The 27,536-nt window shown below is 44.5% G+C and overlaps 1 protein-coding gene across 8 annotated transcripts in view; it reads left to right on the top strand.

Annotated features, from left to right (window-relative positions):
- The window catches only part of plch2a (phospholipase C, eta 2a), a 183,729-nt gene that overhangs the window by 141,780 nt on the left and 14,413 nt on the right, over positions 1–27,536 (top strand). For all 8 annotated transcript variants that reach the window (XM_024401786.2, XM_024383760.2, XM_042303579.1 and 5 more), the window contains 10 exons: positions 4,568–4,723; positions 5,716–5,814; positions 14,359–14,459; positions 17,041–17,129; positions 17,327–17,512; positions 17,939–18,046; positions 18,274–18,398; positions 18,614–18,698; positions 19,262–19,408; positions 24,102–24,181. In XM_024401786.2, coding sequence (XP_024257554.1) covers positions 4,568–4,723; positions 5,716–5,814; positions 14,359–14,459; positions 17,041–17,129; positions 17,327–17,512; positions 17,939–18,046; positions 18,274–18,398; positions 18,614–18,698; positions 19,262–19,408; positions 24,102–24,181 — 1,176 coding nt within the window. The remainder of the gene's footprint in view (positions 1–4,567; positions 4,724–5,715; positions 5,815–14,358; positions 14,460–17,040; positions 17,130–17,326; positions 17,513–17,938; positions 18,047–18,273; positions 18,399–18,613; positions 18,699–19,261; positions 19,409–24,101; positions 24,182–27,536) is intronic.

The following is a 27,536-nucleotide window of genomic DNA, read 5'->3' as shown; positions in this document are numbered from 1 at the left end:
GGTCATGTACAGGTAGAGATATTGGTGTGCAAAAGAGCAGAAAAGTAAATAAATAAACACAGTCTGGGGATGAGGTAGGTAAAAATGGGTGGGCTATTTACCGATAGACTATGTACAGCTGCAGCGATCGGTGAGCTGCTCAGATAGCAGATGTTTGAAGTTGGTGAGGGAGATAAAAGTCTCCAACTTCAGCGATTTTTGCAATTAGTTCCAGTCACAGGCAGCAGAGAACTGGAACGAAAGGCGGCCAAATGAGGTGTTGGCTTTAGGGATGATCAGTGAGATACACCTGCTGGAGCGCGTGCTACGGGTGGGTGTTGCCATCGTGACCAGTGAACTGAAATAAGGCGGAGCTTTACCTAGCATGGACTTGTAGATGACCTGGAGCCAGTGGGTCTGGCCACGAATATGTAGTGAGGGCCAGCCGACTAGAGCATACAGGTCGCAGTGGTGGGTGGTATAAGGTGCTTTAGTGACAAAACAGATGGCACTGTGATAAACTGCATCCAGTTTGCTGAGTAGAGTGTTGGAAGCTATTTTGTAGATGACATCGCCGAAGTCGAGGATCGGTAGGATAGTCAGTTTTACTAGGGTAAGTTTGGCGGCGTGAGTGAAGGAGGCTTTGTTGCGGAATAGAAAGCCGACTCTAGATTTGATTTTCGATTGGAGATGTTTGATATGAGTCTGGAAGGAGAGTTTACAGTCTAGCCAGAAACCTACGTACTTATAGATGTCCACATATTCAAGGTCGGAACCATCCAGGGTGGTGATGCTAGTCGGGCGTGCGGGTGCAGGCAGCGAATGGTTGAAAAGCATGCATTTGGTTTTACTAGCGTTTAAGAGCAGTTGGAGGCCACGGAAGGAGTGTTGTATGGCATTGAAGCTCGTTTGGAGGTTAGATAGCACAGTGTCCAAGGACGGGCCGGAAGTATACAGAATGGTGTCGTCTGCGTAGAGGTGGATCAGGGAATCGCCCGCAGCAAGAGCAACATCATTGATATATACAGAGAAAAGAGTCGGCCCGAGAATTGAACCCTGTGGCACCCCCATAGAGACTGCCAGAGGACCGGACAGCATGCCCTCCGATTTGACACACTGAACTCTGTCTACAAAGTAGTTGGTGAACCAGGCACGGCAGTCATCAGAAAAACCGAGGCTACTGAGTCTGCCGATAAGAATATGGTGATTGACAGAGTCGAAAGCCTTGGCAAGGTCGATGAAGACGGCTGCACAGTACTAGTACTGTCTTTTATCGATGGCGGTTATGATATCGTTTAGTACCTTGAGCGTGGCTGAGGTGCACCCGTGACCGGCTCAGAAACCAGATTGCACAGCGGAGAAGGTACGGTGGGATTCGAGATGGTCAGTGACCTGTTTGTTGACTTGGCTTTCGAAGACCTTAGATAGGCAGGGCAGGTCTGTAACAGTTTGGGTCCAGGGTGTCAGCCCCTTTGAAGAGGGGGATGACTGCGGCAGCTTTCCAATCCTTGGGAATCTCAGACGATATGAAAGAGAGGTTGAACAGGCTGGTAATAGAGGTTGCGACAATGGCGGCGGATAGTTTCAGAAATAGAGGGTCCAGATTGTCAAGCCCAGCTGATTTGTACGGGTCCAGGTTTTGCAGCTCTTTCAGAACATCTGCTATCTGGATTTGGCTAAAGGAGAACCTGGAGAGGCTTGGGCGAGTAGCTGCGGGGGGGGGCGGAGCTGTTGGCTGAGGTTGGAGTAGCCAGGCGGAAGGCATGGCCAGCCATTGAGAAATGCTTGTTGAAGTTTTCGATAATCATGGATTTATCGGTGGTGACCGTGTTACCTAGCCTCAGTGCAGTGGGCAGCTGGGAGGAGGTGCTCTTGTTCTCCATGGACTTCACAGTGTCCCAGAACTTTTTGGAGTTGGAGCTACAGGATGCAAATTTCTGCCTGAAGAAGCTGGCCTTAGCTTTCCTGACTGACTGCGTGTATTGGTTCCTGACTTCCCTGAACAGTTGCATATGGCGGGGACTATTCGATGCTATTGCTGTCCGCCACAGGATGTTTTTGTGCTGGTCGAGTGCAGTCAGGTCTGGAGTGAACCAAGGGCTATATCTGTTCTTAGTTCTGCATTTTTTGAACGGAGCATGCTTATCTAAAATGGTGAGGAAGTTACTTTTAAAGAATGACCAGGCATCCTCAACTGACGGGATGAGGTCAATGTCCTTCCAGGATACCCGGGCCAGGTCGATTAGAAAGGCCTGCTCGCAGAAGTGTTTTAGGGAGCGTTTGACAGTGATGAGGGGTGGTCGTTTGACTGCGGATCTGTAGCGGATACAGGCAATGAGGCAGTGATCGCTGAGATCCTGGTTGATGACAGCGGAGGTGTATTTGGAGGGCCAGTTGGTCAGGATGACGTCTATGAGGATGCCCTTGTTTACAGATTTAGGGTTGTACCTGGTGGGTTCCTTGATGATTTGTGTGAGATTGAGGGCATCTAGCTTAGATTGTAGGACTGCCGGGGTGTTAAGCATATCCCAGTTTAGGTCACCTAACAGAACAAACTCTGAAGCTAGATGGGGGCGATCAATTCACAAATGGTGTCCAGGGCACAGCTGGGAGCTGAGGGGGGTCGGTAGCAGGCGGCAACAGTGAGAGACTTATTTCTGGAGAGAGTAATTTTTAAAATTAGTAGTTCGAACTGTTTGGGTATGGACCTGGAAAGTATGAAATTACTTTGCAGGCTATCTCTGCAGTAGACAGCAACTCCTCCCCCTTTGGCAGTTCTATGTTGACGGAAAATGTTATAGTTGGGTATGGAAATCTCAGAATTTTTGGTGGCCTTCCTGAGCCAGGATTCAGACACGGCAAGGTCATCAGGGTTAGCAGAGTGTGCTAAAGCACTAAGTAAAACAAATTTAGGGAGGAGGCTTCTGATGTTGACATGCATGAAACCAAGGCTTTTTCGATCACAGAAGTCAACAAATGAGGGTGCCTGGGGACATGCAGGGCCTGGGTTTACCTCCACATCACCCGCGGAACAGAGGAGGAGTAGTATGATGGTGCGGCTAAAGGGTATCAAAACTGGTCGCCTAGAGCGTTGGGGACAAAGAATAAAAGGAGCAGATTTCTGGGCATGGTAGAATATATTCAGGGCATAATGCGCAGACAGGGGTATGGTGGGGTGCGGGTACAGCGGAGGTAAGCCCAGGCACTGGGTGATGATAAGAGAGGTTGTATCTCTGGACATGCTGGTTGTAATGGGTGAGGGCACCGCATGTGTGGGAGGTGGGACAAAGGAGGTATCAGGGGTGTAGTCCTGTACCCCTTCAAACATTCAATAAAGTTTTATATGTAAGATGGCTAAATAAAGAGCAAAATTATGGATTATTATTTTATTATTATTTGTGCCCTGGTCCTATAAGAGCTCTTTGTCACTTCCCACGAGCTGGGTTGTGACAAAAACTCACACTCATTCTTGTGTTAAATAAATGTATCATATAGTGTGTGTGTGACAGGCTTACAATGATGATAAAAAACAACATTTGTGAGTGAGCTGATCCTAGTGCTAGATGGGGTACGCAGCTGGAGGTTGAATGTTTGAAGTGGTACAGGACTATAAAACATTTGGGAACCACTGGATGAAGGAGAGGACACAGGTTAAAGAAGGATTTTAAGCCTTGAAACAATTGAGACATGGATTGTGTATGTGTGCCGTTCTGATGGTGAATGGGCAAAACAACAGTTTTGTGCACTGGTTTGTGTCAAGAACTGCAACGCTGCAGGGTTTTTCACACTCAACAGTTTCCTGTGTGTATCAAGAATGGCCCATCACCCAAAGGACATCCAGCCAACTTGACACAATTGTGGGAAGCATTGGAGTCAACATGGGCCAGCATCCCTGTGGAACGCTTTCAACACCTTGTAGAGTCTATCCCCCGACCAATTGAGTCTGTTCTGAGGGCAAAAGTGAGGGGGGATGGAACTCAATATTAGGAAGGTGTTCCTAATATTTTGTATACTAAGTGTACATTAAATTACAATGAACAATATTACACAATGCCTAAGGATTGCACACAAAATAGTTTGAATCCAATATGCAATTTGTCAGTGCTCATAGAATTGTTTCTTTACTCTTTATTAAATAGTACACATCAGTACATTACAATATTGCAGATTGTCATATAAAACTAATCTCATATTCAACCAATGAAATAGTAATGCTATATGCTGAAATATTCTGTGGTTTTAAATGGCACCCTGTTTCCTATAGTGCTCTAATTTTGCCCTGAGTCTTTAGGCATAACATCAGGGTTTTTTTCACATAAAAGTATCTACAAAATGTTTTTCTACAGTAGTGTCCATATTGTCTTTTCTCTGACATATTGCATGACCATTGACCAACCATTTATTTTGTAAATCAGAACAAAATGAAAATATCTTTCTTTGTTGCAATATATGGTTGTACTTAGACCCTGTAATTCTCTCTCGCCCCCCCCCCTTTCTTCACCTTCCTCCCCCTCGTCTCCCCCCTCTCTCTCTGTCTCTCTCTCCCCCTTTACCCTCACTCTCTCTCCCCCATCCCTCCCCCTCCCAGACATCCATGACCAGGAAGCAGGTAGAGAACGTGGCTAAGAAGAAGCTGGACAACCTGCTGAAGGAGTCTAAGATCCGCGACCGGGAGGACCCAGACAGCTTCACCATCGCCACCCTGTCCCCCACGGGGAAGCCCACCGATCAGTCAGCCTCCAAGGTAACAACTACGGCTCTGTAGACTAGAACTGGGTTCATATTCTATACTTTGAGTGTTTGCTTTAACCTGCCTGGACTTTTCTATTGGTTCCATTGCAACAGGCATGCTCAATCAAGCACAGATCCAGAATTTAAAATGATTTCAAAGAGTATTTGAACCCCCAGGTCTGTTGTAGACAGTGAAGAAATGTAGGCTACCGCACGCACACCCAACGGGGGTGTGAGTGGAGTGAAGAAGAGAGCCTCTGCACACTTATTCTGTCAGGGTTATACTACCACTGTAAGTAATATAAAGAGACATTTCGTACCACTGCAAGCTGGAGAAGCAACACTTATAGAACACTTATATACACTTATTCTGGGCAAACGTTTTAGTTTTGGCTGAGACAATCGTTCTTTTCCTCCCCTTTCTCTTATCGCAGAGATGCCCATTATTAGTAGAATGTTTCATTAGCATTGTAATTGAGCCCACTCTCTCTTGCTCTCCTAATCATGATAAACATTAAGTAGTGTGGCCTAGCAGCAGCGGAGGGCTATGGCTGATTGAGGAGGCAATGCCTCCTACCCAGGGTGCCTAATGCAAGCAACAGTACACACATATACTCACATGCATGCATGCATGCATGCATGCATGCATGCATGCAAGCAATCACACACGCATACACACACACACACACACACACACACACACCAAGCGCAAATCAATTTCAATAAGGACATTAGCATTAAAATGAGTCTCTAGGCATTGCTTATGTGAAGACAATAAACATGGTGAAGAAAATAGGTGTGTGTGTGTGTGTGTGTGTGTGTGTGTGTGTGTGTGTGTGTGTGTGGCTTCATAAATGTTTTAGAAAGCCTCTACAAGTTTATTGTCCATTTGAAAGTGGGACCAAAAACATATCACTTTGGAACTGAACAGGTGTCTTTGTGGCAACAAAATATGTTTAAAGGGGGTGGTGAATTATGTGTGTTTGTGTGCTCCTTCTCTTTCAGGGCAAAGGTGATGATGATGCTGACACAGGGGACGAAGCCAACCCCAGCACCAACAAGCGTCTAGGCAGGAGCTTCATGGGAAGTTTCTCCAAACGCAAGGTGGGCTTCATTCGCCACCCCACCTCCTCTTCCTCACTCTCTCCTCTCCTGTCCACCTTCCCAGGTCATCTTTCTTAGGTCATGTTCAGTAGGCCATAACGTAGTGAAATGTTTTGATTCAACACAGTGTTACAGTACTGATGGAAAACACTTTGGAGCAGAGGTGCTACCGTACCAACTGAGCTTGTCTTATAAGAATACAAATGTTTGTTTCTTCCGTTAAGAAGCATTTTGAAACGTTTCTGTTTTGTACCTGCTAAACACGACCCTGGTCTCCACTCTTGTCCTTAATTCCTGTTGTTATCTCAACATGATTGAATTTACCACTCTTCTCATTCCATTTCATTAGTCTTTTGAGGAATGTCAGGTCAGTATCATGTTCCATTTAAAAACATGTCCATTTAGATCCTTGGCTGTTGGAATCACACCCTACACCCTATATCACGGGTCGGCAACAGGCGGCCCGCAGGTCAAAACCGGAACAGAAGTGTTTTTGGGGGGGGCTCCCCAAAGTTTATATTTAAAAAAATGATTTACACTGAGTGTACAAAACATTAGAAACAGCTTCCTAATTTTGAGTTGCGCCCCCTTTTCCCCTCAGAACAGCCTCAATTTGTCAGGGCATGGACTACAAGGTGTTGAAAGCGTTCCATGGGTATGCTGGCCCATGTTGACTCCAATGCTTCCCACAGTTGTGTCAAGTTGGCTGCATGTCCTTTGGGTTGTGGACCATTCTTGGTACACACAGGAAACTGTTGAGCGTGAAAAAACCCAGCAGCGTTGCAGTTCTTGACACATCCAAACCGGTGCGCCTGGCACCTACTACCATACCCCATTCAAACGCACTTAACCCTTTTGTCTTGCCCATTCACCCTCTGAATGGCACACATACACAATCCATGTCTGAATTGTCTCAAGGCTTAAAAATGATTCTTTACCTTGTCTCCTCCCCTTCATCTACACTGATTTGAAATGGTCAGTCTATGTCATGGAAAGAACAGGTGTTCCAAATGTTTTGCATACTCAGTGTGTGTATTAGTTTGGGTTTAAAAAAAATACTGTAAAATCATAAGGAATTCAGATTTTTTTCCTATATGGAATATGTTCCCATGAATAAAAAAAATATTTGTTTGTGTGTCAATGTAATCTAGGTATGAAATCTTTATTTTCAAATACCATTTTTGGGGGTGGGCTTAGTTGGGGTCAATTTGCTGTGTACAAATTATTATAATTATGTTCCGACCCTCAGCTCTGACAGAAATCAGCCCACGGCTAAATCTACCCCTGCTCTTTGTAGTCCAGATTTTGTAGTAGGGATAGAATGCATTTTCAGACACAACTAGGTGGTGGGCCAAAGCCGAAAAACTTCAAGTTGATTGATCCCCGCTGAGGGAGGAGTTTGATTTTTTTTGTATATGACAGTAAAACATTATTTTGATGACTATAATATTTGTTGGCACCGTAAATTCTTGCAAATCTTCTCAGAAAAACTATATTTCAACACTGTCTGCTCAGGTAAATTTTCTGAACTGCGAACTTGGAACTAGATGTAAACACAGCCTCTTGTGAAAATGCGAGCTGTTGTCTAAGAAAGAGAGAATATACCTAGCTCCCAAAAACTGAAATAAGATAACTGTCTTCGAGTGCACTTGAAATATGCAGCATGCAATATGAATTGTCTTGATCGTATGAAGAGGTGACGCCGTTGACCATTTAGCCAATTTATTGAAATCTAGCCTATGTTAGTTTGACTAGCCTAGCCAGCTACTGTAAATGTACATTTGTGTATCATTAGCCATCTCTCTGTCAGTGAATTCACAATCATGTTTTGGTGCGATTATAAACTGAGTGTACTAAACATTAGGAACACCTGCTCTTTCCATGACATAGACTGACCAGGTGAATCCAGCAGAAAGCTATGATCCCTTATTGTTGTCACTTATTAAATCAATGTAGATGAAAGAGGGAGACAGGTTTGAGGTTAAATAAGGATTTTTAAGCCTTGAGAAAATTCAGGATTCATGGACTGTGTATGTGTGCCATTCATAGGGTAAATGGGCAAGACAAAATATTTAAGTTGCTTTGAACGGGGTATGGTAGTCAGTGCAAGTCGCACCGGTTTGAGTGTGTCAAGAACTGCAACAGTTCTGGGGTTTTCACGCTCAACAGTTTCCTGTCTGTATCAAGAATGGTCCACCACCCAAAGGACAGCCAGCCAACTTGAGACAACTGTGGGAAGCATTGGAGTCAACGTGGACCAGCATCCCTGTGGAACGTTTTCGACACCTTGGAGAGCCCATGCCCCGATGAATTGAGGCTGTTCTGAGGGCAAAAGGGGGTGCAACTCAATATTAGCAAGGCGTTCCTAATGTTTGGTACACTCACTGTATGTCTCATTTCATGTAACTAACCACAGGCTTAAATAAACATTCAATCATGTAGATAGAAAGATGTGTGTCATGTATGCTAGAATAGAGGTTTAAAAACCACAGCTGCATCTACATATTAGCCAATACGTGGGACATAGCCTACACATATAGCTTACCTTGCAATACAATGTTCTCTACAAGCAGTTGTTCAATGTGCTCTGCAATAAGATAACCAGAGTTGTAAACCAGATGAGCTCTCAAATGGCAGCTACCCAATACCATGGCAGGAATGCATAATATTGGAAAATAAGGTATGGTGGCTGTAGGATTATAGAACAAGCAGTTGTGAAGTTCACGTTTGAGTTTCAAATACTACATGTTGGTTTAAATTATTCACTTTTCTACGAACCTAAAGGCTGACGGTGCCAAAACCTTGCCAAGCCATTCATTATTCTACAAACTATGAGTCTGAGCGTCAGACATGTTTTCCAAATGTACATCTCATATATATACTTTCGATCAAAGAACACCATCACAAATAGTGTTTCACCATTTATTGAGTACGGAGACAAATCGCAAAGGTATCTCAGGCAGTATTTGAAGTATCTAAATATAGTGTAAGCTGCAGTACCAATCAATGTATATCAAGTACTGTGGAGGGCACAATCTTACAACGCTGCAGTCCAGGAATGAGAGCTTTACCATCTATGCCAAAAGCCTGAGCCTCTGATGGTGACTATAGAACTGTCATCAACACATGCTTCAGTATTATTTCCAGGAGCATTTGTTTGTCGCCCAGGCCCATGGAAAGAATCCCGCCCTGGTCACCAATGTAGCCGACCGATGTAGATGGAGACCAGTGCTTTAGCACAGTGTTTCCCAACTCCAGTCCTCACATAATACCTGTGAATTCCAGAGACGAGAGCTCTACCATCTATGGCAAAATCCTGGGCTGACGGGGGCAATATAATTCTCCCCACCGCAAGTTACAATAGTAAAATAATCTGTCACCTGAGGATCGGACACTTTAAAAAATATATAAGATTTCGCCTAAAATGACATACTCAAATCTAACTGCCTGTAGCTCAGGTCCTGAAGCAAGGATATGCATATTCTTGATACCATTTGAAAGGAAACACTTTGAAGTTTGTGGAAATGTGAAATTAATGTAGGAGAATATAACACATTAAATCTGGTAAAAGATAATACAAAGAAAAAAACATGAGTTTGTAATAATTGTTTTACATTTTTTTATAGTCTTTGAAATACAAGAGAATGGTCAATGTATGATTTAGGGATATAGGTGCAATTTAGGTTTTGGCCACTAGATGGCAGCAGTGTATGTGAACGTTTCAGACGGATCAAATCAAATGGCATGTTATTTGTCACATGCGCCGAATACAACAGGTGTAGGTAGACCTTACAGTGAAATGCTTACTAACAAGCCCTTAACTAACAATGCTCTTTAATCATTTGTTATTCTTATTGCTTACTATTTTAGGTATTTTCTAAAAACAGCAACAGTAAAATAACAATAGCTGAGCTATATACAGGGGGTACCAGTACAGAGTCAATGTGCGGGGGCACCGGTGTTGAGGTAATGGAGGTAATATATACATGTAGGTAGAGTTATTAAAGTGACTATGCATAGATAATAACAGAGAGTAGCAGCAGTGTAGAAGAGGGGGTGGGGCAATGCAAATAGTCTGGGGAGCCATTTGATTAGATGTTCAAGAGTCTTATAGCTTGGGGGTAGTATCTGTTTAGAAGCCTCTTAGACCTAGGGCCTTTCTCTGACACAACCTGGTATTTAGGTCCTGGATGGCAGGAAGCTTGGCCCCAGTGATGTACTGGGCCGTATGCACTACTCTCTGTTGTGCTTTGCGGTCTGAGGCCGAGCAATTGCCATACCAAGCGGTGATGCAACCCATCAGGATGCTCTTGATGGCGCAGCTGTAAAACGTTTTGAGGATCTGAGGACCCATGCCAAATCAAGTCTCCTGAGGGGGAATAGGTTTTGTTGTGCCCTCTTCACGACTGTCTTGGTGTGCTTGGACCATGTTCGTTTGTTGGTGATGTGGATGCCAAGGAACTTGAAGCTCTCAACCTGCTCTACAGCCCCGTCGATGAGAATGGGGGCGTGCTCGTTCTTCCTTTTCCTGTAGTCCACAATCATCTCCTTTGTCTTGATCACGTTGAGGGAGAGGTTGTTGTTCTTGCACCACATGGTCCAGGTTTCTGACCTCCTCCCTATAGGCTGTCTCATCGTTGTCGGTGATCAGGCCTACCACTTTTGGGTCATTGACAAACTTAATGATGGCTTTGGAGTGAACAGGGAGTACAGCAGGGGACTGAGCACGCACCCCTGAGGGGCCCCCGTGTTGAGGATCAGCATAGCAGATGTGTTGTTACCTACCCTTACCACCTGGGGGCGGCCCATCAGGATGTCCAGGATCCAGTTACACAGGGAGGTGTTTAGTCCCAGGGTCCTTAGCTGATTGATGAGCCTTGAGGGCACTATGGTGTTGAACGCTGAGCTGTAGTCAATGAATAGTATTCTCACATAGGTGTTCCTTTTATCCAGGTGTGATAGGGCAGTGTGTAGTGCAATAGAGTTTGCATCATCTGTGGATCTGTTGGGGCGATATGCAAATTGGAGTGGGTCTAGGGTTTCCAGGATAATGATGGTGATGTGAGCCATCACATCCCCGCATTTCAAAGCATTTCATGGCTACAGATGTGAGTGTTACGGGTCGGTAGTCATTTAGGCAGGTTACCTTGGTGTTCTTGGGCACAGGGACTATGGTGGTCTACTTGAAACATGTTGGTATTACAGACTCAGACAGAGAGAGGTTGAAAATATCAGTGAAGACACTTGCCAGTTGGTCAGCGCATGCTCGGAGTACACGTCCTGGTAATCTGTCTGACCCTGCGGCCTTGTGAATGTTGACCTGTTTAATAAAGGTGTTGCTCACATCGGCTGTGGAGAGCGTGATCACACAGTCTGGTAGACTCTGGTAGACTCGTGTCACTGGGCACCTCTCGGCTGTGTTTCCCTTCGTAGTCTGTAATAGTTTGCAAGCGTCAGAGCCAGTGTAGTACGATTCAATCTTAGTCCTGTATTGACACTTTGCCTGTTTGATGGTTTGTCGGAGGACATAGCGGGATTTCTTATAAGCTTCCAGGTTAGAGTCCCGCTCTTTGAAAGCGGCAGCTCTACCCTTTAGCTCAGTGCGAATATTGCCTGTAATCCATGTCTTCTGGTTGGGGTATGTGTGTACAGTCACTGTGGGGATGACATCATTGATGCACTTTTTGATGAAGCTAGTGACTGATGTGGTGTACTCCTCAATGCCATCAGAAGAATCCCGGAACATATTTCAGTCTGTGCTAGCAAAACTGTCCTTAAGTTTAGCATCTGCTTCATCTGACCACTTTTTTTTTAGACCGAGTCACTGGTGCTTCCTGCTTGAATTTTTGCAGATTTTTTTTTAAATCCAAGGAATCATTGCATTTCTGTACAAAATGTTGTATCAAGACTGTCCAAAAGTGCCTAATTGGTTTATGAATACATTTTTAAGCTCATAACTGTGCACTCTCCTCAAACAATAGCATGGTATTCTTTCATTTTAATACCTACTGTAAATTGGACAGTGCAGTTATGTTAACAAGAATTTAAGATTTCTGCCCATATCAGATATGTCTATGTCCTGGGAAATGTTCTTGTTACTTACAACCTCATGCTAATCACATTAGCCTACGTTAGCTCAACCGTCTCGCGTGGGGGACGGGGACGCCAAATCCTGTAGAGGTTATTAAACTGATTCTACATTAGTCTTCGAGATGCTCAAGCAAGCATGTGTATCTTCAACTCTATAATGCACTACACTGTGCAAGACAAAACCCCCAACGAAAAGACAACAGGCAGATGCATACCTGGTCCCAATGTCTAAATGGTGACGGCAGGGCTAGTTCAAACTGCAGTAGTATTGTTCTCCTCACAAGTGAAAGAGTCAGCCCATGCTTGGTCAAAAGCACTTGGTTGATCTCTGGGAGCTGGACACAGGAGAGCTGAATAGATTATCTGAGACAAAAGTGAAAGACAAACAAATAAATCATCACAGCAAAGGAATGGAGTTTGCGAGCTATAATATGAATAGATATGCACATCAGATCGTCTGAGGCAGGGTGCTCTGCAATCGTCGTACTCCAACTATTGACAGAGATATGTGGCATTTCTTATTTGTCAGTATGAATGAAATGAATGGGTCCTGCCTTGATGACTGTATTAGAGTTACACTACTTGTCCTACAGATTTATGTCATCTTAAATTATTACTTGGAATAAACTAATAGCTAAATGACATGCTAGCTAGTGATAAAGCTATCTGCTCCTGCTAGCTAGCAACATATCTACTTGTTGTAACTAGCTAGCCAACTAGCAAGATAACTAACTACATTACTTGTTTAGTTGATTTGATTCAATTTTTTGTCATTTTGATGGTATCACATTTCTATAACTAAGTAGTCAGATTATAAATAAAAAAGATTTAGACCCGCCCGTGCACGGTTTTCGGCGTACTACCTTCAGATGACAGAGACGGGTATTTAGTTCCGGCGTTCGAAGAACCAATTGTTAGAGGAATGAAATTCCTATATGTTTATTAACCAATTCAATTAATACACTCAGCCCATTTCTAAGGATTTGTAAGATACTTATTTGCATAAAATGGGCAGAGACCAGTCTCAAAATCCAGCAATAGCGTTTATTCTCGAGAGTACTGAACATGATACAATTTTCAACAGGTTATAAACTGAAAATGACGTCATAGGTTTTAAACTGTCCCGTCCCTCCTCCACTCCGATACAATGGCAGTATAGTTCTCAAGCCTTCCTACACCGTCCCCACCGGTTTAGATAATTTACGACCAGGACAAGGTCTCCCTGTGTAGATAAGCATTCTAGCCAGTCTGACGATAAGTTCATTCGTTTCTACCAAGGAACAGACAGTCTTTGTTCTAATTCTTGATTATATTTACACACATTATATTCAGTACTAGGATTAAAATAAAATTCATATATCTATACAATAACATAATAGTATTCTGATTAGTCAGTCCTGATTGAAATGTATACATCATTTAGTCATTATTGATAAAAATCCCTTAACAGTTTGTCGGACGGAGATCTTTCTCAAGATGTCACCAGCTGTCTACTACTTTAGGTAAGGATTACTTGATTGGCAGACGTGATCAGCAGAGATAGTACCATGGATATTCCACCATTTGTGATGTGTTTACAGTTTAGTACTCGACGGCATTGGCCCTTTTCTTCTTCTTCTTTAACGTTTTATGGCAGACTACACCTGTTGGTGTATTGCCACCACCTACTGTGCAGTGTGTTCTTCTTTGATATTATTGCAGTCCACAAACAAATGCAATAGGTGCATGCCAGCGCCTACTGTTTTGGCTGTATATCAGCCCAATTAATTAACGAAATAAATCTAAACGGAATAAAACTCAGTGTACTCCTTTATTCAGATTCAACTGCCAACACCCATCCCTACAGGCTCTGGGGCCTGAGAGGGAACACCATCTTTGGAAAGTATTCTTTAAAAGTATTCTTTGAAATGTTTTGGCAGTAAAGTCCTAGAAACCCAAAAACCTTTCATCCGTAAATACTATTATGTCCAGTTTCTTGGACACCATAAAATCCACCTTCTTCACATCAGTATATCAGTTTCCCTCCACTGTTGAACTACACTCTGAATCTCCACAGTCTGCTGAGCATCCACCACCATATCTTCAGCTCCCCTCGCTCCTTAAACTATTTCACGTGCCTCTGTGTAGGAGACCTGCTCTATATCCCTGACCCTTGCCACTACATACTCCTTTACCCTAGCCAGGCACTCCGGGGAATTGGGGCGGCATTAGCCTGTCCAGCTAGTGAACGTAAACGTTTTTAAAAAATCAAGAATTGACATTACCAACTAACGGAAATGTGTTCAGAATAAATAAATATACACAATATGTAAAAACCAGCTCCTCCCTCGACAGAGATCGATCATCTTGAAAACTAAAGCAGATAGCTTGCTTCGGCCCACCACTTAAGCTCATCTCGAGAACCTTTAGTGCATCGGTGCTGGTGTGACTGTATTGTGACCTTCTCCCCTCCAGAAAAAGGCGGCCAAGCTGAAGAAGACCAACAGCCTTGAGGACACTGACACGGACCAGGAGAGCACCAGCATGGCCTCCCGCGCCCCCTTACACCACAGCAGGTACTGTTACCGTAGAGGCACGGACTGTTACCATAGAAACTTAGGAGAGAGTGGTGCCGAAGGAGATGGCTGCTGTTTTACGATCTCGTAACCAATTGTGCTATTGTGTATGTTTTTTTGCGTTATTTGTAACTTATTTTGTACATAATGATTCTGCCACCGTGTGGCAGGGCTTGTGTTAAACACCATAGTGCCCTCAAAGCTCATCACTAAGCTAAGGACTTCCTGACGGGCCGCCCCCCAGGTGATAAGGGTAGGTAACAACACACCCGCCACGCTGATCCTCAACACTCAGGGGTGCACTCTCAGGGGTGCGTGCTCAGTCCCCTCCTGTACTCCCTGTTCACTCATGACTGCACAGCCAGGCACGACTCCAACACCATCATCAAGTTTGCTGATGACACAACAGTGGTAGGGCTGATCACCAACGACGATGAGACAGCTTATAGGGAGGAGGTCAGAGACCAGGTCATGTGGTGCCAGGACAACAACCTCTCCCTCAACGTGATCAAGACAAAGGAGATGATTGTGGACTACAGGAAAATAAGCACTGAGCACGCCCCCATTCCCGTCGACGGGGCTGTAGGGGAGCAGGTTGAGAGCTTCAAGTTCCTTGGTGTCCCCATCACCAACAAACTATCATGGCCCAAACACACCAAGACAGTCATGAAGAGGGCACGACAAAGTCTATTCCCCCTCAGGACACTGAAAAGATTTAGCATGGGTCCTCAGATCCTCAAATGGTTCTACAGCTGCACCATCAAGAGCATCTTGACTGGTTGCATCACCGCCTGGTATGGCAACTGTTCGGCTTCAGACTGCAAGGTACTACAGAGGGTAGTGTGTACGGCCCAGTACATCCCTGGGGCCAAGCTTCCTGCCATCCAGAACCTCTGTACCAGGTGGTGTCAGAGGAAGGCCCTAACAATTGTCAAAGACTCTAGCCACCCCCAAGCCATAATACTTCTGAACAGCTAATCAAATGGCTACCCAGACCCCTCTTTTATGCTGCTGCTACTCTCTGTTTATTATCTATGCAAAGTCACTTTAATTCTACCGACATGTACATATTACCTCAATTACCTCGACTAACCGGTGCCCCCGCACATTGACTCTGTACCGGTACCCCCTGTATATAGCCTTGCTATTGTTTATTTTACTGCTGCTGTGTAATTATTTGTTACTTTTATTTTTCTATTTTTTACTTAACTTATTAAAGCATTGTTGGTTAAAGGCTTGTAGTAAGTAAGCAGCATTTCATTGTAAGGTCTACAGCTGTTGTATTCGGCGCATGTGACAAATAACATTTGATTGGATTTGATTTAATTTTAGAGACATGGGCCATATCCTAATACCCATAACTAGATAGTAGGCCATTTTATGAAATTTCGAAAATCAAGTGTACTTTAAATGCCTGGATGTCATGCTGATTTGGACTTTTCATCTAGTAGAATTCACTGCATAATTGAGGAAGAGAATAGTTTTTTCACACCTACATATGTTCGATAACAGCTGATCATTTTTCATGCGCGCGACCGAGAGCGCGCCTTTCTTATTTTATATTGACGACGTTATTGTTCGGTTGAAATATTATCGATTATTTAGGCTAAAAACAACCTTAGGTATGATTATAAACATCGTTTGACATATTTCTACGAACTGTACGGATACTATTTGGATTTTTCGTCTGCCTGTTGTGATTGCGTTTGAGCCTGTGGATTACTGAAGAAAACGCTCGGACAAAAGGAGGTTTTTGGATATAAAGAGAGACTTTATCGAACAAAACAAACATTTATTGAGTAAATGAATGCCTTTTGAGTGCAACCATATGAAGACCATCAAAGATAAGTGATTCATTTTATCTCTATTTTTGACTCGAACTCTTCTACTTGGCTGGTTACTGTTTGTAATGATTTGTCTGCTGGGCACTGTTCTCAGATAATCGCATGGTATGCTTTCGCCGTAAAGCCTTTTTGAAATCTGGCACCGTGGTTGGATTAACAATAAGTTAATATTTAAACCTATGTATAACACTTGTATGTTTTATGAATTTTTATAATGAGTATTTCTGTTTTTGAATTTGGCGCTCTGCAATTTCACTGGATGTTGGCCAGGTGGTACGCTAGCGTCCCACGTACCCTAGTGAGGTTTTAAGTAAGTAGCAGGCAAGCCAGATTTCGGACATGGCCATGGGCTGTTACCACAGAGACATGGGCTGTTACCACAGAGACATGGGCTGTTACCGCAGAGACATGGGCTGTTACCACAGAGACATGGGCTGTTACCGCAGAGACATGGGCTGTTACCGCAGAGACATGGGCTGTTACCGCAGAGACATGGGCTGTTACCGCAGAGACATGGGCTGTTACCGCAGAGACATGGGCTGTTACCGCAGAGACATGGGCTGTTACCGCAGAGACATGGGCTGTTACCATTGTGACATGTTACACCTGCACCACAGCAGGTACATGGCAGCATGTACTACATAGCAGGTTACCATTGAAACGCTCTGTACAACCATACCGTAAGCCTAGACGTAACATAGCACTGTCCCACTGGCTCACTGGTTGTTTTCCTGCAGGAAGAAGAAGACCATGAAGCTGTCCAGGGCTCTGTCAGACCTGGTCAAATACACCAAGTCAGTGGGCGTCTCCGACATAGAGACACAAGGTGAGCAGGGATTACACACCCGGAAACTGCTTTTCGGATACGGACCCCAGAGAAGAATGGAATGTGTCTGTTTTTAAAGTGTTCACAATCCATTTCAGACAAAGGAGTCTTTCTTTGTGTGTGTTTGTTTTATCACCAAGCCAACATAAAGGATTTAGTTGTCTGTTTGTATGCACGTGTGTGTGTGTGTCTTCCAGCCGCCAGCTCCAGTTGGCAGGTGTCTTCTCTGAGCGAGACCAAGGCCCACCAGATCATGCAGCAGAAAGCTGCCACCTTCATCCACTTCAACCAGCGGCAGCTATCACGCATCTACCCCTCCTCCTACCGTGTGGACTCTTCCAACTTCAACCCACAGCCGTTCTGGAATGCTGGATGCCATCTGGGTATGGGGGAGGTCCATTTCCATATAAAAACCTTCTTTGATAATGTAGAGTTGGACTTCGCCCCACCTACATGTACAGATTACCTCAACTAGCCTGTACCCCTGCACACTGCCTCTGTACCGGTGTCCCCTGTATATAGCCTCGTTATTCTTATTGTGTTACTTTTTATTATTACTTTTTATTTAAGTCTACTTGGTAAATATTTTCTTCTCCTTGACCTGCACTGTGGATTAAGGGCTTGTAAGTAAGCATTTCACGGTAAAGTATACACTTGTTGTATTCGCTGCATGTGACAAATAAAGTTGGATTTGTTTTAGTTGAATTCTCCAAAGGCTGCTCATGCGGACAAAATATGGTTCCGTTTGCCCCCAGATTTTCTGAATTTCTAAGTTTAATCAAAACTGTTTTGGTTTGTGTGATTTTCAGTGGCGTTGAACTACCAGTCGGAGGGGAGAGTGCTCCAGCTGAACCGAGCCAAGTTCAACAGCAACGGCAACTGTGGTTACATCCTAAAGCCGGCCTGCATGTGTGAAGGTGGGCAGCAGCACCCTCCCATTGATTTCATAGTAAAACAACTACAGGGCCGTATTCACAAGTGCACACCGTAGAAAAAAGTTTTGCAACAGAAACAAAAATAAAATTTTCTTATTGGACAACTTTAGGTTGTCTCTCCCTGTTTCAGTCTGTTTTCTTTCATTTGGTGCCTCGTGAGTAACAGAGGAAAGAGTAAGAGGGTTTTTGTACCTCCGTCCCTCCTGTAGGTGTCTTTAACCCTATGATGGAGGACCCGTTGCCGGGGCAGATGAAGAAACAACTGGTGCTGAAGATCATCAGCGGGCAACAGCTGCCCAAGCCCAAAGACTCCATGCTGGGGGACAGAGGAGAGGTGATGATTTATTTTTCACTAATTATTTTAGATACAGTTTTCAAATATATGCCAAAAATCCATCCTCCAAAGGACCTTTTTATCGATTTAATTTGAGGAAGATCATACATTTGGACCAAAATTACACAGAATGTCCCTATTACTAATACTGCTACTACATTGGCTGTTTTGGTGAAGCCTCTTAACTTCTGTATGTCGGTCTGTCTGTGGGTCAGATTATCGACCCCTTTGTGGAGGTGGAGATCATTGGTCTGCCAGTGGACTGCTGTAAGGAACAAACCAGGGTGGTGGATGACAATGGTGAGTACGCTTGGATAAAAAGTTGGCTAAATGTGCATTGCACCCGCTACTTGTCCTTTACGTTTGGTTAAGTCAGGTGTTTTGTTTTTTTGGTTGCGCTTGTCTCGGCGTGTTTGTATGTCATGGATAATTGATGAGGTTGGCACCGAAGCAGTGCACTTTACAGCACCACTGGGTCTCCACACACACACACACACACACACACACACACACACACACACACACACACACACACACACACACACACACATATTTACGCACACACACAACCCTGAATTATTCATGACTGCTGAGCCAGCGCTCTAACTCGTCTCTCTCACTCCCTCTCTCCTGCTCTTTTTCACTGTCCATATCTCTCCCACTCTCTGCTCATCTCAATCTGTGTCTTCACCGCTCTCCCTCTTTCTCTACCTCTTTCTCGCTCTCTCTGTCTATTTCTATATTTTCTCTCACACTTTACTTCTTCCCCACACCTTCTCTTGCTTCATCCCTCTCCTCCCCCCTCTTCTCCCTTCCCCTCTCTCCTGTCCTCCCTCCCTCCCTCTCTCTCCTCTCCTCTACAGGCTTTAACCCCATGTGGGAGGAGACACTGGTGTTCACGCTGCACATGCCCGAGCTGGTGCTGGTCCGTTTCCTGGTGTGGGACCACGACCCTATTGGCCAGGACTTCATTGGCCAGCGCACCATTGCCTTCAACAGCATGATACCAGGTACCTACCCACATCCTCCTCCTTCTGCACTCCACCAATCCCCCAACCGCTGCTCAGGGCTCCCGAGTGGCGCAGTGCATCTCAGTGCTAGAGGCGTCACGACAGACACCCTGGTTCGATTCCAGGCTGTATCACAACCGGCCGGTGATTGGGAGTCCCATAGGGCGGCGCACAATCGGCCCAGCGTCGTCCGGGTTTGGCCGGTGTAGGCTGTAATTGTAAATAAGAATTTGTTCTTTAACTGACTTTCCTGGCCTATTGTGTTAGTATAGGCTATGTATGTTATGTGTTTGTTATTATAAACTGGGTGGATTGAGCCCTGACAGCTGTGGTATGTCAGAGCGTATACCACGGGTATGACAAAACACTACTTGTTACTGTTCTAACCCAAAATAGTTTATAATAGCAGCAAGGTACCTCGGGGGTTTGTGGTATATGGCCAATATACCATGGCCAATGGCTGTATCCAGGCACTCGTGCATAAGAACAGCCATTAGTGATGGTATATCGGCCATATATACTGTATACCTAAGTATAAAGAAAGGGGGATACCTAGTCAGTCGTACAACTGAATGCATTAAACAGAAATGTGTCTCCCGCATTCAGCATAGCCTGAAGTTAGGGAGGGGAAGTTCCTCTTGCTGCTCCTTAGATAAGCACCATGGTCTTGATGTGAGCTTCAACTGGAAGCCAGTGGAGTGTGAGGAGGAGCGGGGTGACATGAAGGGTACTTGGGCAGGTTGAAAACCAGGTGGGCTGCGGTGTTCTGGATAAGTTGCAGGGGTTTGATGGCACAGGTGGGGAGACCAGCCAACAGAGAGTTGCATTAGTCTAGACAGGGGATAAGTGCCTGGATTAGGACCTGCACTGCTTCATGTTGCAGAGCATGAACCTGCAGGAGCGACTCACTGCTTGGATGTTTGCAGAGAACGACAGGGTGTTGTCCAGGGTCACATCAAGGTTCTTTGCACTCTGGGAGGGCTACACTATGGAGTTGTCAACTGTGATGAAGAGGTCTTTGAGCAGGCAGGCCTTCCTCGGGAGGAAGAGCATCTCCGTCTTGTCGAGCATGTGGTGGGCTGACATCCAAGCTGAGATATCTGCCAGGCACGCAGAGATGCGTGTCGCCACCTTGGTGTCTGAAGGGGGGAAGGAGAAAGTAGTTCAATGTCATCCTCATAGCAGTGATAGGAGAGACCATGTGAGGATATGACAGAGCTGAGTGACTTGGTCTATAGAAAGTAGAGGAGAGGTCCATCCTCATAGCAGTGATAGGAGAGACCATGTGAGGATATGACACAGCTGAGTGACTTGGTCTATAGAGAGTAGAGGAGAGGTCCATCCTCATAGCAGTGATAGAAGAGACCATGTGAGGATATGACAGAGCTGAGTGACTTGGTTTATAGAGAGAAGAGGAGAGGTCCATCCTCATAGCAGTGATAGGAGAGACCATGTGAGGATATGACAGAGCTGAGTGACTTGGTTTATAGAGAGAAGAGGAGAGGTCCATCCTCATAGCAGTGATAGGAGAGACAATGTGAGGATATGACAGAGCTGAGTGACTTGGTCTATAGAAAGTAGAGGAGAGGTCCATCCTCAAAGCAGTGATAGGAGAGACAATGTGAGGATATGACAGAGCTGAGTGAATTGGTCTATAGAGAGTAGAGGAGAGGTCCATCCTCATAGCAGTGATAGAAGAGACCATGTGAGGATATGACAGAGCTGGGTGACTTGGTCTATAGAGAGGAGAGGAGAGATCCATCCTCATAGCAGTGATAGGAGAGACCATGTGAGGATATGACAGAGCTGAGTGACTTGGTCTATAGAGAGGAGAGGTCCATCCTCATAGCAGTGATAGGAGAGACCATGTGAGGATATGACAGAGCTGAGTGACTTGGTCTATAGAGAGGAGAGGAGAGGTCCATCCTCGTAGCAGTGATAGGAGAGACCATGTGAGGATATGACTAGTGACTTGGTCTATAGAGAGTAGAGGAGAGGTCCATCCCCATACCAGTGATAAGAGAGAACATGTGAGGATATGACAGAGCTGAGTGACTTGGTCTATAGAGATAAGAGGATAGGGCCAAGAACCGAGCCCTGGGAGACACCAGTAGTGAGAGTACGTGGTGTTGACACAGATCCTCTCCATGTCACCTGGTCGGAGCGGTCTGCCAGGTAGGATGAGTCCAAGAGTGTGCAGAGCCTGAGACGCCCAGCCCTGAGAGGGTGGAGAGGAGGATCTGATGGTTCACAGCATTGAAGGCAGCGGATAGATCTAGGAGGATGAGAACAAAAGAGAAAGATTCAGATTTGACACAGAGGAGAGCAGTCTGGGTTGAGTGACCCGTCTTGAATCCTGACCGATTAGGGGTCCAGAAGATCCTCCGTGACACAGAGAAGAGCAGTCTGGGTTGAGTGACCCGTTTTGAATCCTGAGTGATTAGGGGTCCAGAAGATCCTCCGTGACACAGAGGAGAGCAGTCTGGGTTGAGTGACCCGTCTCGAATCCTGACTGATTAGGGTCAAGAAGATCGTTCTGAGCGAGATAACGAGAGAGTTGAAGTGTTTTGAAAAGAAAATGAATTAGTGATACAGGTCTATAGTTTTTGCCATCAGACGAGTCAAGTGTTGGTTTCTTGAGGAGGGGAGCTACTCGGGCCATTGTGAAGAGTGGAATACAGTGTTTAAGGTAACACTTTACTTGACACCCAGCATCATAACACGTTTTGACGCGGTCATAACCATGTCGTAATGTCATAACCTGTTATAATATGGTTATGACACATATATTTAGACGTTGAGCGTTATATTATGGTTGGTTATGACACCTCCATAAGATTGTGAAAACACACAAAAGGCAAAACATTCCATTTTTATTGACCATATTAATTTATCATTGTAAATACAAACACATTGATGTCAGACATGTACCTACCCCAATGCTCTGTTGCTGATGACCGGGATGAATGCAGGAGCAGATTTCAGGAGCAGGACAAGACACCCTCTTTTTGACTGATGATTGATACACTACATGACCAAAAGTATGTGGACACCTGTTCATCGAACATCTCATTCCAAAATCAAGGGCATTAATATGGAGTTGGACCCCTCTTTGCTGCTATAACAGCCTCTACTCTTCTGGGAAGGCTTTCCACTAGATGTTGGAACATTGCTGCGGGGACTTGCTTCCATTCAGCCACGAGCATTAGCGAGGTCGGGCACTGATGTTGGGTGATTAGGCCTGGTTTACAGTCGGCGTTCCAATTCATCCCAAAGGTGATCGATAGGGTTAAGGCTAGGGATCTGTGCAGGCCAGTCAAGTTCTTCCACACCGATCTCGACAAACCATTTCTGTATCAAACTCGCTTTGTGCACGGGGGGCATTGTCATGCTGAAACAGGAAAGGGCCAGATTCGTCCATCGGACTGCCAGATGGTGAAGTGTGATTCATCACTCCAGAGAATGCGAGTCCAATGGCGGTGAGCTTTACACCACTCCAGCCGACGCTTGGCATCACGCATGGTGATCTTAGCTTGTGTGCGGCTGCTCGGCCATGGAAACCCATTTCATGAAGCTCCCGACGAACAGTTCTTGTGCTGATGTTGCTTCCAGAGGCAGTTTGGAACTCGATAGTGAGTGCTGCAACCGAGGACAGACGATTTGGTCCCGTTCTGTGAGCTTGTGTGGCCTACCACTTTGCGGCAGAGCCGTTGTTACTCCTAGACGTTTCCACTTCACAATAACAGCACTTACAGTTGACTGGGACAGAAATTGCAGGGCAGAAATTTGACAAACTGACTTGTTGGAAAGGTGATGACGGTCCACATTGTAAATCACTGAGCTCTCCAGTAAGGCCATTCTACTGCCAATGTTTGTCTATGTAGATTTCTTGACTGTGTTCTCAATTTTATACACCTGTCAGCATCGGGTGTGGCTGAAATTACCAAATTCACTCATTTGAAGGTGTGTCCACATACTTTTGTATATGTGCCTGTACTTGATAGGCCTATTGGTCTTATATGTTTATGGTGGTCACAATGTTTCCTTTTTAATCCCTTTTTCTCCCCAATTTTGTGGTATCCAGTTACAGTCTGTCTCATCGCTGCAACTCCCGTACAGACTCGGGAGAGGCGAAGGTCGAGAGCCGTGCGTCCTCCGAAACACGACCCAGCCAAGCCGCACTGCTTCTTGACACAATGCCCACTTAACCCGGACGCCAGCCGCACCAATGTGTCGGAGGAAACACCGTACACCTGGCGACCATGTCAGCGTGCACTGCGCCCAGCCCGCCACAGGAGTCACTAGTGCGCGATGGGACAAGGACATCCCTACCGGCCGATTGTGCGCCGCCCCATGGGTCTCCCGCTTAATATGAATAAATGTTTTGCCACTTTTATTTAGTTGTCATACACAGTCATAAAATAACACAATATATGTCACAACAGGAATAGATATGGGTCCTGACAGTGTTATGACCATATTATGGCAGGTTATGACATATTATGACATGTTTATGGCCGCGTCATACCGTGTAATGACACTGGGTGTCAAGTAAACTGTTACCGTATTTAAATACTCAGTGTGACATGGGACAGCAGCGTGTGTGTGTGTGTATGTTCTAACTGAGAGACGGAACATTGCGCTGTTTCCTTGTCGCCGGGCTCATTGTCATAATGTCTTTGTTTTATTTTAGGTTTTCGCCACGTGTATTTGGAAGGTATGGAGGAGGCTTCCATCTTTGTTCATGTGTCTGTACATGACATCACTGGTAAGGTAGGTACTAAGGGAGGTACTAGGCCTTTTGTTTTCGAAATGAGGGTTTGTCCTTAGTATTGGAAAACATTTAACTGTCCTTCTCTTAATAATTTAACTTTGGGCTTTTAAGTATGATTCCTGTCAAAACACTATTTAGCTCCAAAATACTTCTCAACACAATATTCTAGATATAATTGAATTTACTTTCCCCTCCTAGTCATCAATCGATGGTGATTATTGAAGGGAAAAAATATGTTGGAATTCAAAATCTCCATTCTTATACAGATGATGAATAAATATAATAATAAAAAAATGTATTCAATTAGGAACTCTCGCTAATTGCCCCGGTTGCATCTCGATCAATAAGAATGAATCTGAGAGATGGCTAATTAAGTAATTAAGGCATTAAAGTGTCATTAGCAGCAGCCAACCGAGGCCCAGACAGCCTACCAGTGTGATCTGTGCGTTGCCGTTGAGTGGCAGCTGCTGCGGATGCCACCGTTCTGACAATTGGGATGTTGAAATGGGGACACGTATAGTAGAATTGTCTCAGTGGTGTTTATTTCATTGTTTTAAAGACAGATTATACTCTTCCTGTATCCATGCAGACATATGCAATTGTGTTTCTTATATTATATATTTTTTTCATTACTCAGTCAAGACACTCTGAGTTGATTTTTGATCAATTGAACGGCTTGGAACGGCCTTGGAAATGTTGTGACATCTTGTACTAAAACCAGAACATTATCAGAAGCCGTTAAAAAGGATGGGATTCATTAAATAGGTATTTGGAAATTGTAAGCATATGGTACTTCAGTTTGCAGTTACCCAGAGTTAGTTATCAGGAGTCAGTCAACACATGTTGGATCAAGTGAAACAATTTACTATCAACAGGAGAAGAGCATTTTCCATAGTTTGGCTCCTACTCCTACTATCTCCTACTGTCATTCTTTGTTTATTTCTATACTGCATTTTGTCTTCCGTCATACTTGAAATTACCACACTGTTGTTCATCTCTTCCTGTTTCTAGATCTTCCCTGTCAACTGTGACTGTATGTGCATCTGCTGTACTCTTCCCCCCCTCCCTCTCGCTCCCTCCCTTTGTCTCCTCCTCTCTGAACTCTCTCTCCTCTGTCTCTTTGTGATTTCAGTGGACCCCTCTTTGTCCAAACGCCGCTTTTAGAGGCAGGAAATTGTTAGGAGCCCTGAAGGCGCCACTCAGAACCCAGGTGTAGTGGGATCCAATCAGCACACTGCATGCACCACATGCCCCTCCCCTGCCACCCCAGTGATTCTGCCCCCGCAAGCCAATTGCGTCCACCCGTAGAGGCCAACTCATGCTGACCATGAGTTGTGAACATGCCAGCATCCTCCATCAACCCAAAGTAGATCCAATGTCACTAACCTGCGCTGGGGGGAGGGAGGGAGAGACAGAGACAGAAATGGGGGAGCGAGCCACAAAAACAGAGGACTAGTGGCCCGCTAAGTTGAGAGTGACAATGTATTTTTCTGGACAGTATTTTCCCCTTACTCAGGACATTCTCAGTTTGATGCACTGCAGGGGTATACAGTTCCTGCTTTTTGAGGACACTGTCCCCTGTGTCGGCTTGTTTTTGTCCTGACCTTGTCATCACATTACCTAGAGGTGGGAAAAGAGTTCCCATGTATGGCGAAAGGAAAGGGTACCCAATCACCACTGTGTAAAGCAGAGCACTTTCCCCATGCGTTTGAATGCACTGCTAACAGGTGCAATCTATTTCCACTAGAATTGCTACCTTAATGCTAGTCTAGAGATTCTGGATGTTGCTAAACAAATGTAAAAACGGTTGGAGGAAAGTGGAAAGGAAACATTCCCTAGATAAGAACCCTTGAGAGGAACCTGTCTCCGATTTCAAATGTGTTCTGGATAATGTCTGCCATCGGTGTGTGTTCAGTCTGCCATCACCTTTCTGTCCATAACATGTAGACAAACTCTATCAGGCCCTTGGTGTTCATGGTATTGTGATTTTTACTGTAGTCGATCTGCATCATGTGTACTGTAATGCCTGGGCACTCAGTCAGTCTGGATGTAATTCCACTTGGATCTACTTCATGGTTTATGAAACGACATTGGGTTGTTGCACATCATGTGCTGAAAGGCGAGTATTTTTCAACGAACACACATCCACACACAGTGCAAGGAGTGTAACAGCAGATGAGTGGCCGTCAAATTGTGTCATCACCATCATGTCCCCCTGTCAGGGTGTTCATGGATCAATCACACTGTCCCCCATTGTCACTTTCATCGTAACCTCTCACCCCCACACTGTACATGTGGACACAGCATGTGTCCGTCCGCACACTACTGTGTGTGTTTGTGAAGTGAGCATAAAGTCACATTACAGTGGTTACCATAGTTTATGTTGTTGTTGACGATGCGGGGTCAAAATGATAGGTCTTTGTATAATAAATGAATGGACTTTGGAGATGAAAGCTGATTCCTTTCTGTCACCTGTTGTCTGGGTTGAGTATTAGGCCTATCTGCTTTCTCTAGCTTACTAATATCGTTTGTGATGCTCAACATATGTTTTGTTTTGTTCAGGGAACTTACCAGAATTATAACCCTCATGAAAATACAGTATATACAGGGAATGTTGTTGTTTTTGTTTTGGCTCTGTACTCCAGCACTTTGGATTTGAAATTATCCAATGGTATGATATTTATGCATTTAACTTTCTCACAATTCATTCATTCATGATTATCCGAAATCATGGTAGCGTTCACATTTAATGTAGAAGTGTTTAGAAACATTCTTATTTACAGTTAAAGTGACTCCAAAATGACAAAATACATTATTTACCACTCATTTGTATTGGGTACAAAGTAATCTGAAACACAACCAAAACAAACTGCAAATGCATCAATAAAGAGTCACCAGCTTGATGTAGTCATTGTGTGCTAAGAATATGGGGGGACTACGTACAAAATGTGCTGAAATAACTCAACGGTTCACCCGATATGGATGAAAATACCCTCAAAATAAAGCTAGTCTGCACTTTAACCCCATAGTCATTGTATAATTTCAAAGTGCTGGAGTACAAAGCCAAAACAACAAAACCTGTGTCACTGTCCAAGTCCAGTATGCACGGTATGCATGTTTAACAATATACATGCAATATATACGCATGGATAAACTGACTCTTGTGGTTTTGGCAGCAGACATGTATAGTAGCAGACATTTGCTTTTCAATATGAATCCAGATGCCTGTAACACAAGGTGTTGGCATGGGTTTCAATTGAAAAAAACATCATTATGATGTGGTAGTGTGACATTCTATCAAACAAATACTGATAGATGATGTGTGGTCATCAATACATTCGGACAAGGCAAACC

This window comes from Oncorhynchus tshawytscha, linkage group LG22, assembly GCF_018296145.1.
Source record: "Oncorhynchus tshawytscha isolate Ot180627B linkage group LG22, Otsh_v2.0, whole genome shotgun sequence".
NCBI lineage: Eukaryota > Metazoa > Chordata > Actinopteri > Salmoniformes > Salmonidae > Oncorhynchus > Oncorhynchus tshawytscha.
This window is presented reverse-complemented; position numbering and strand designations above follow the sequence as displayed.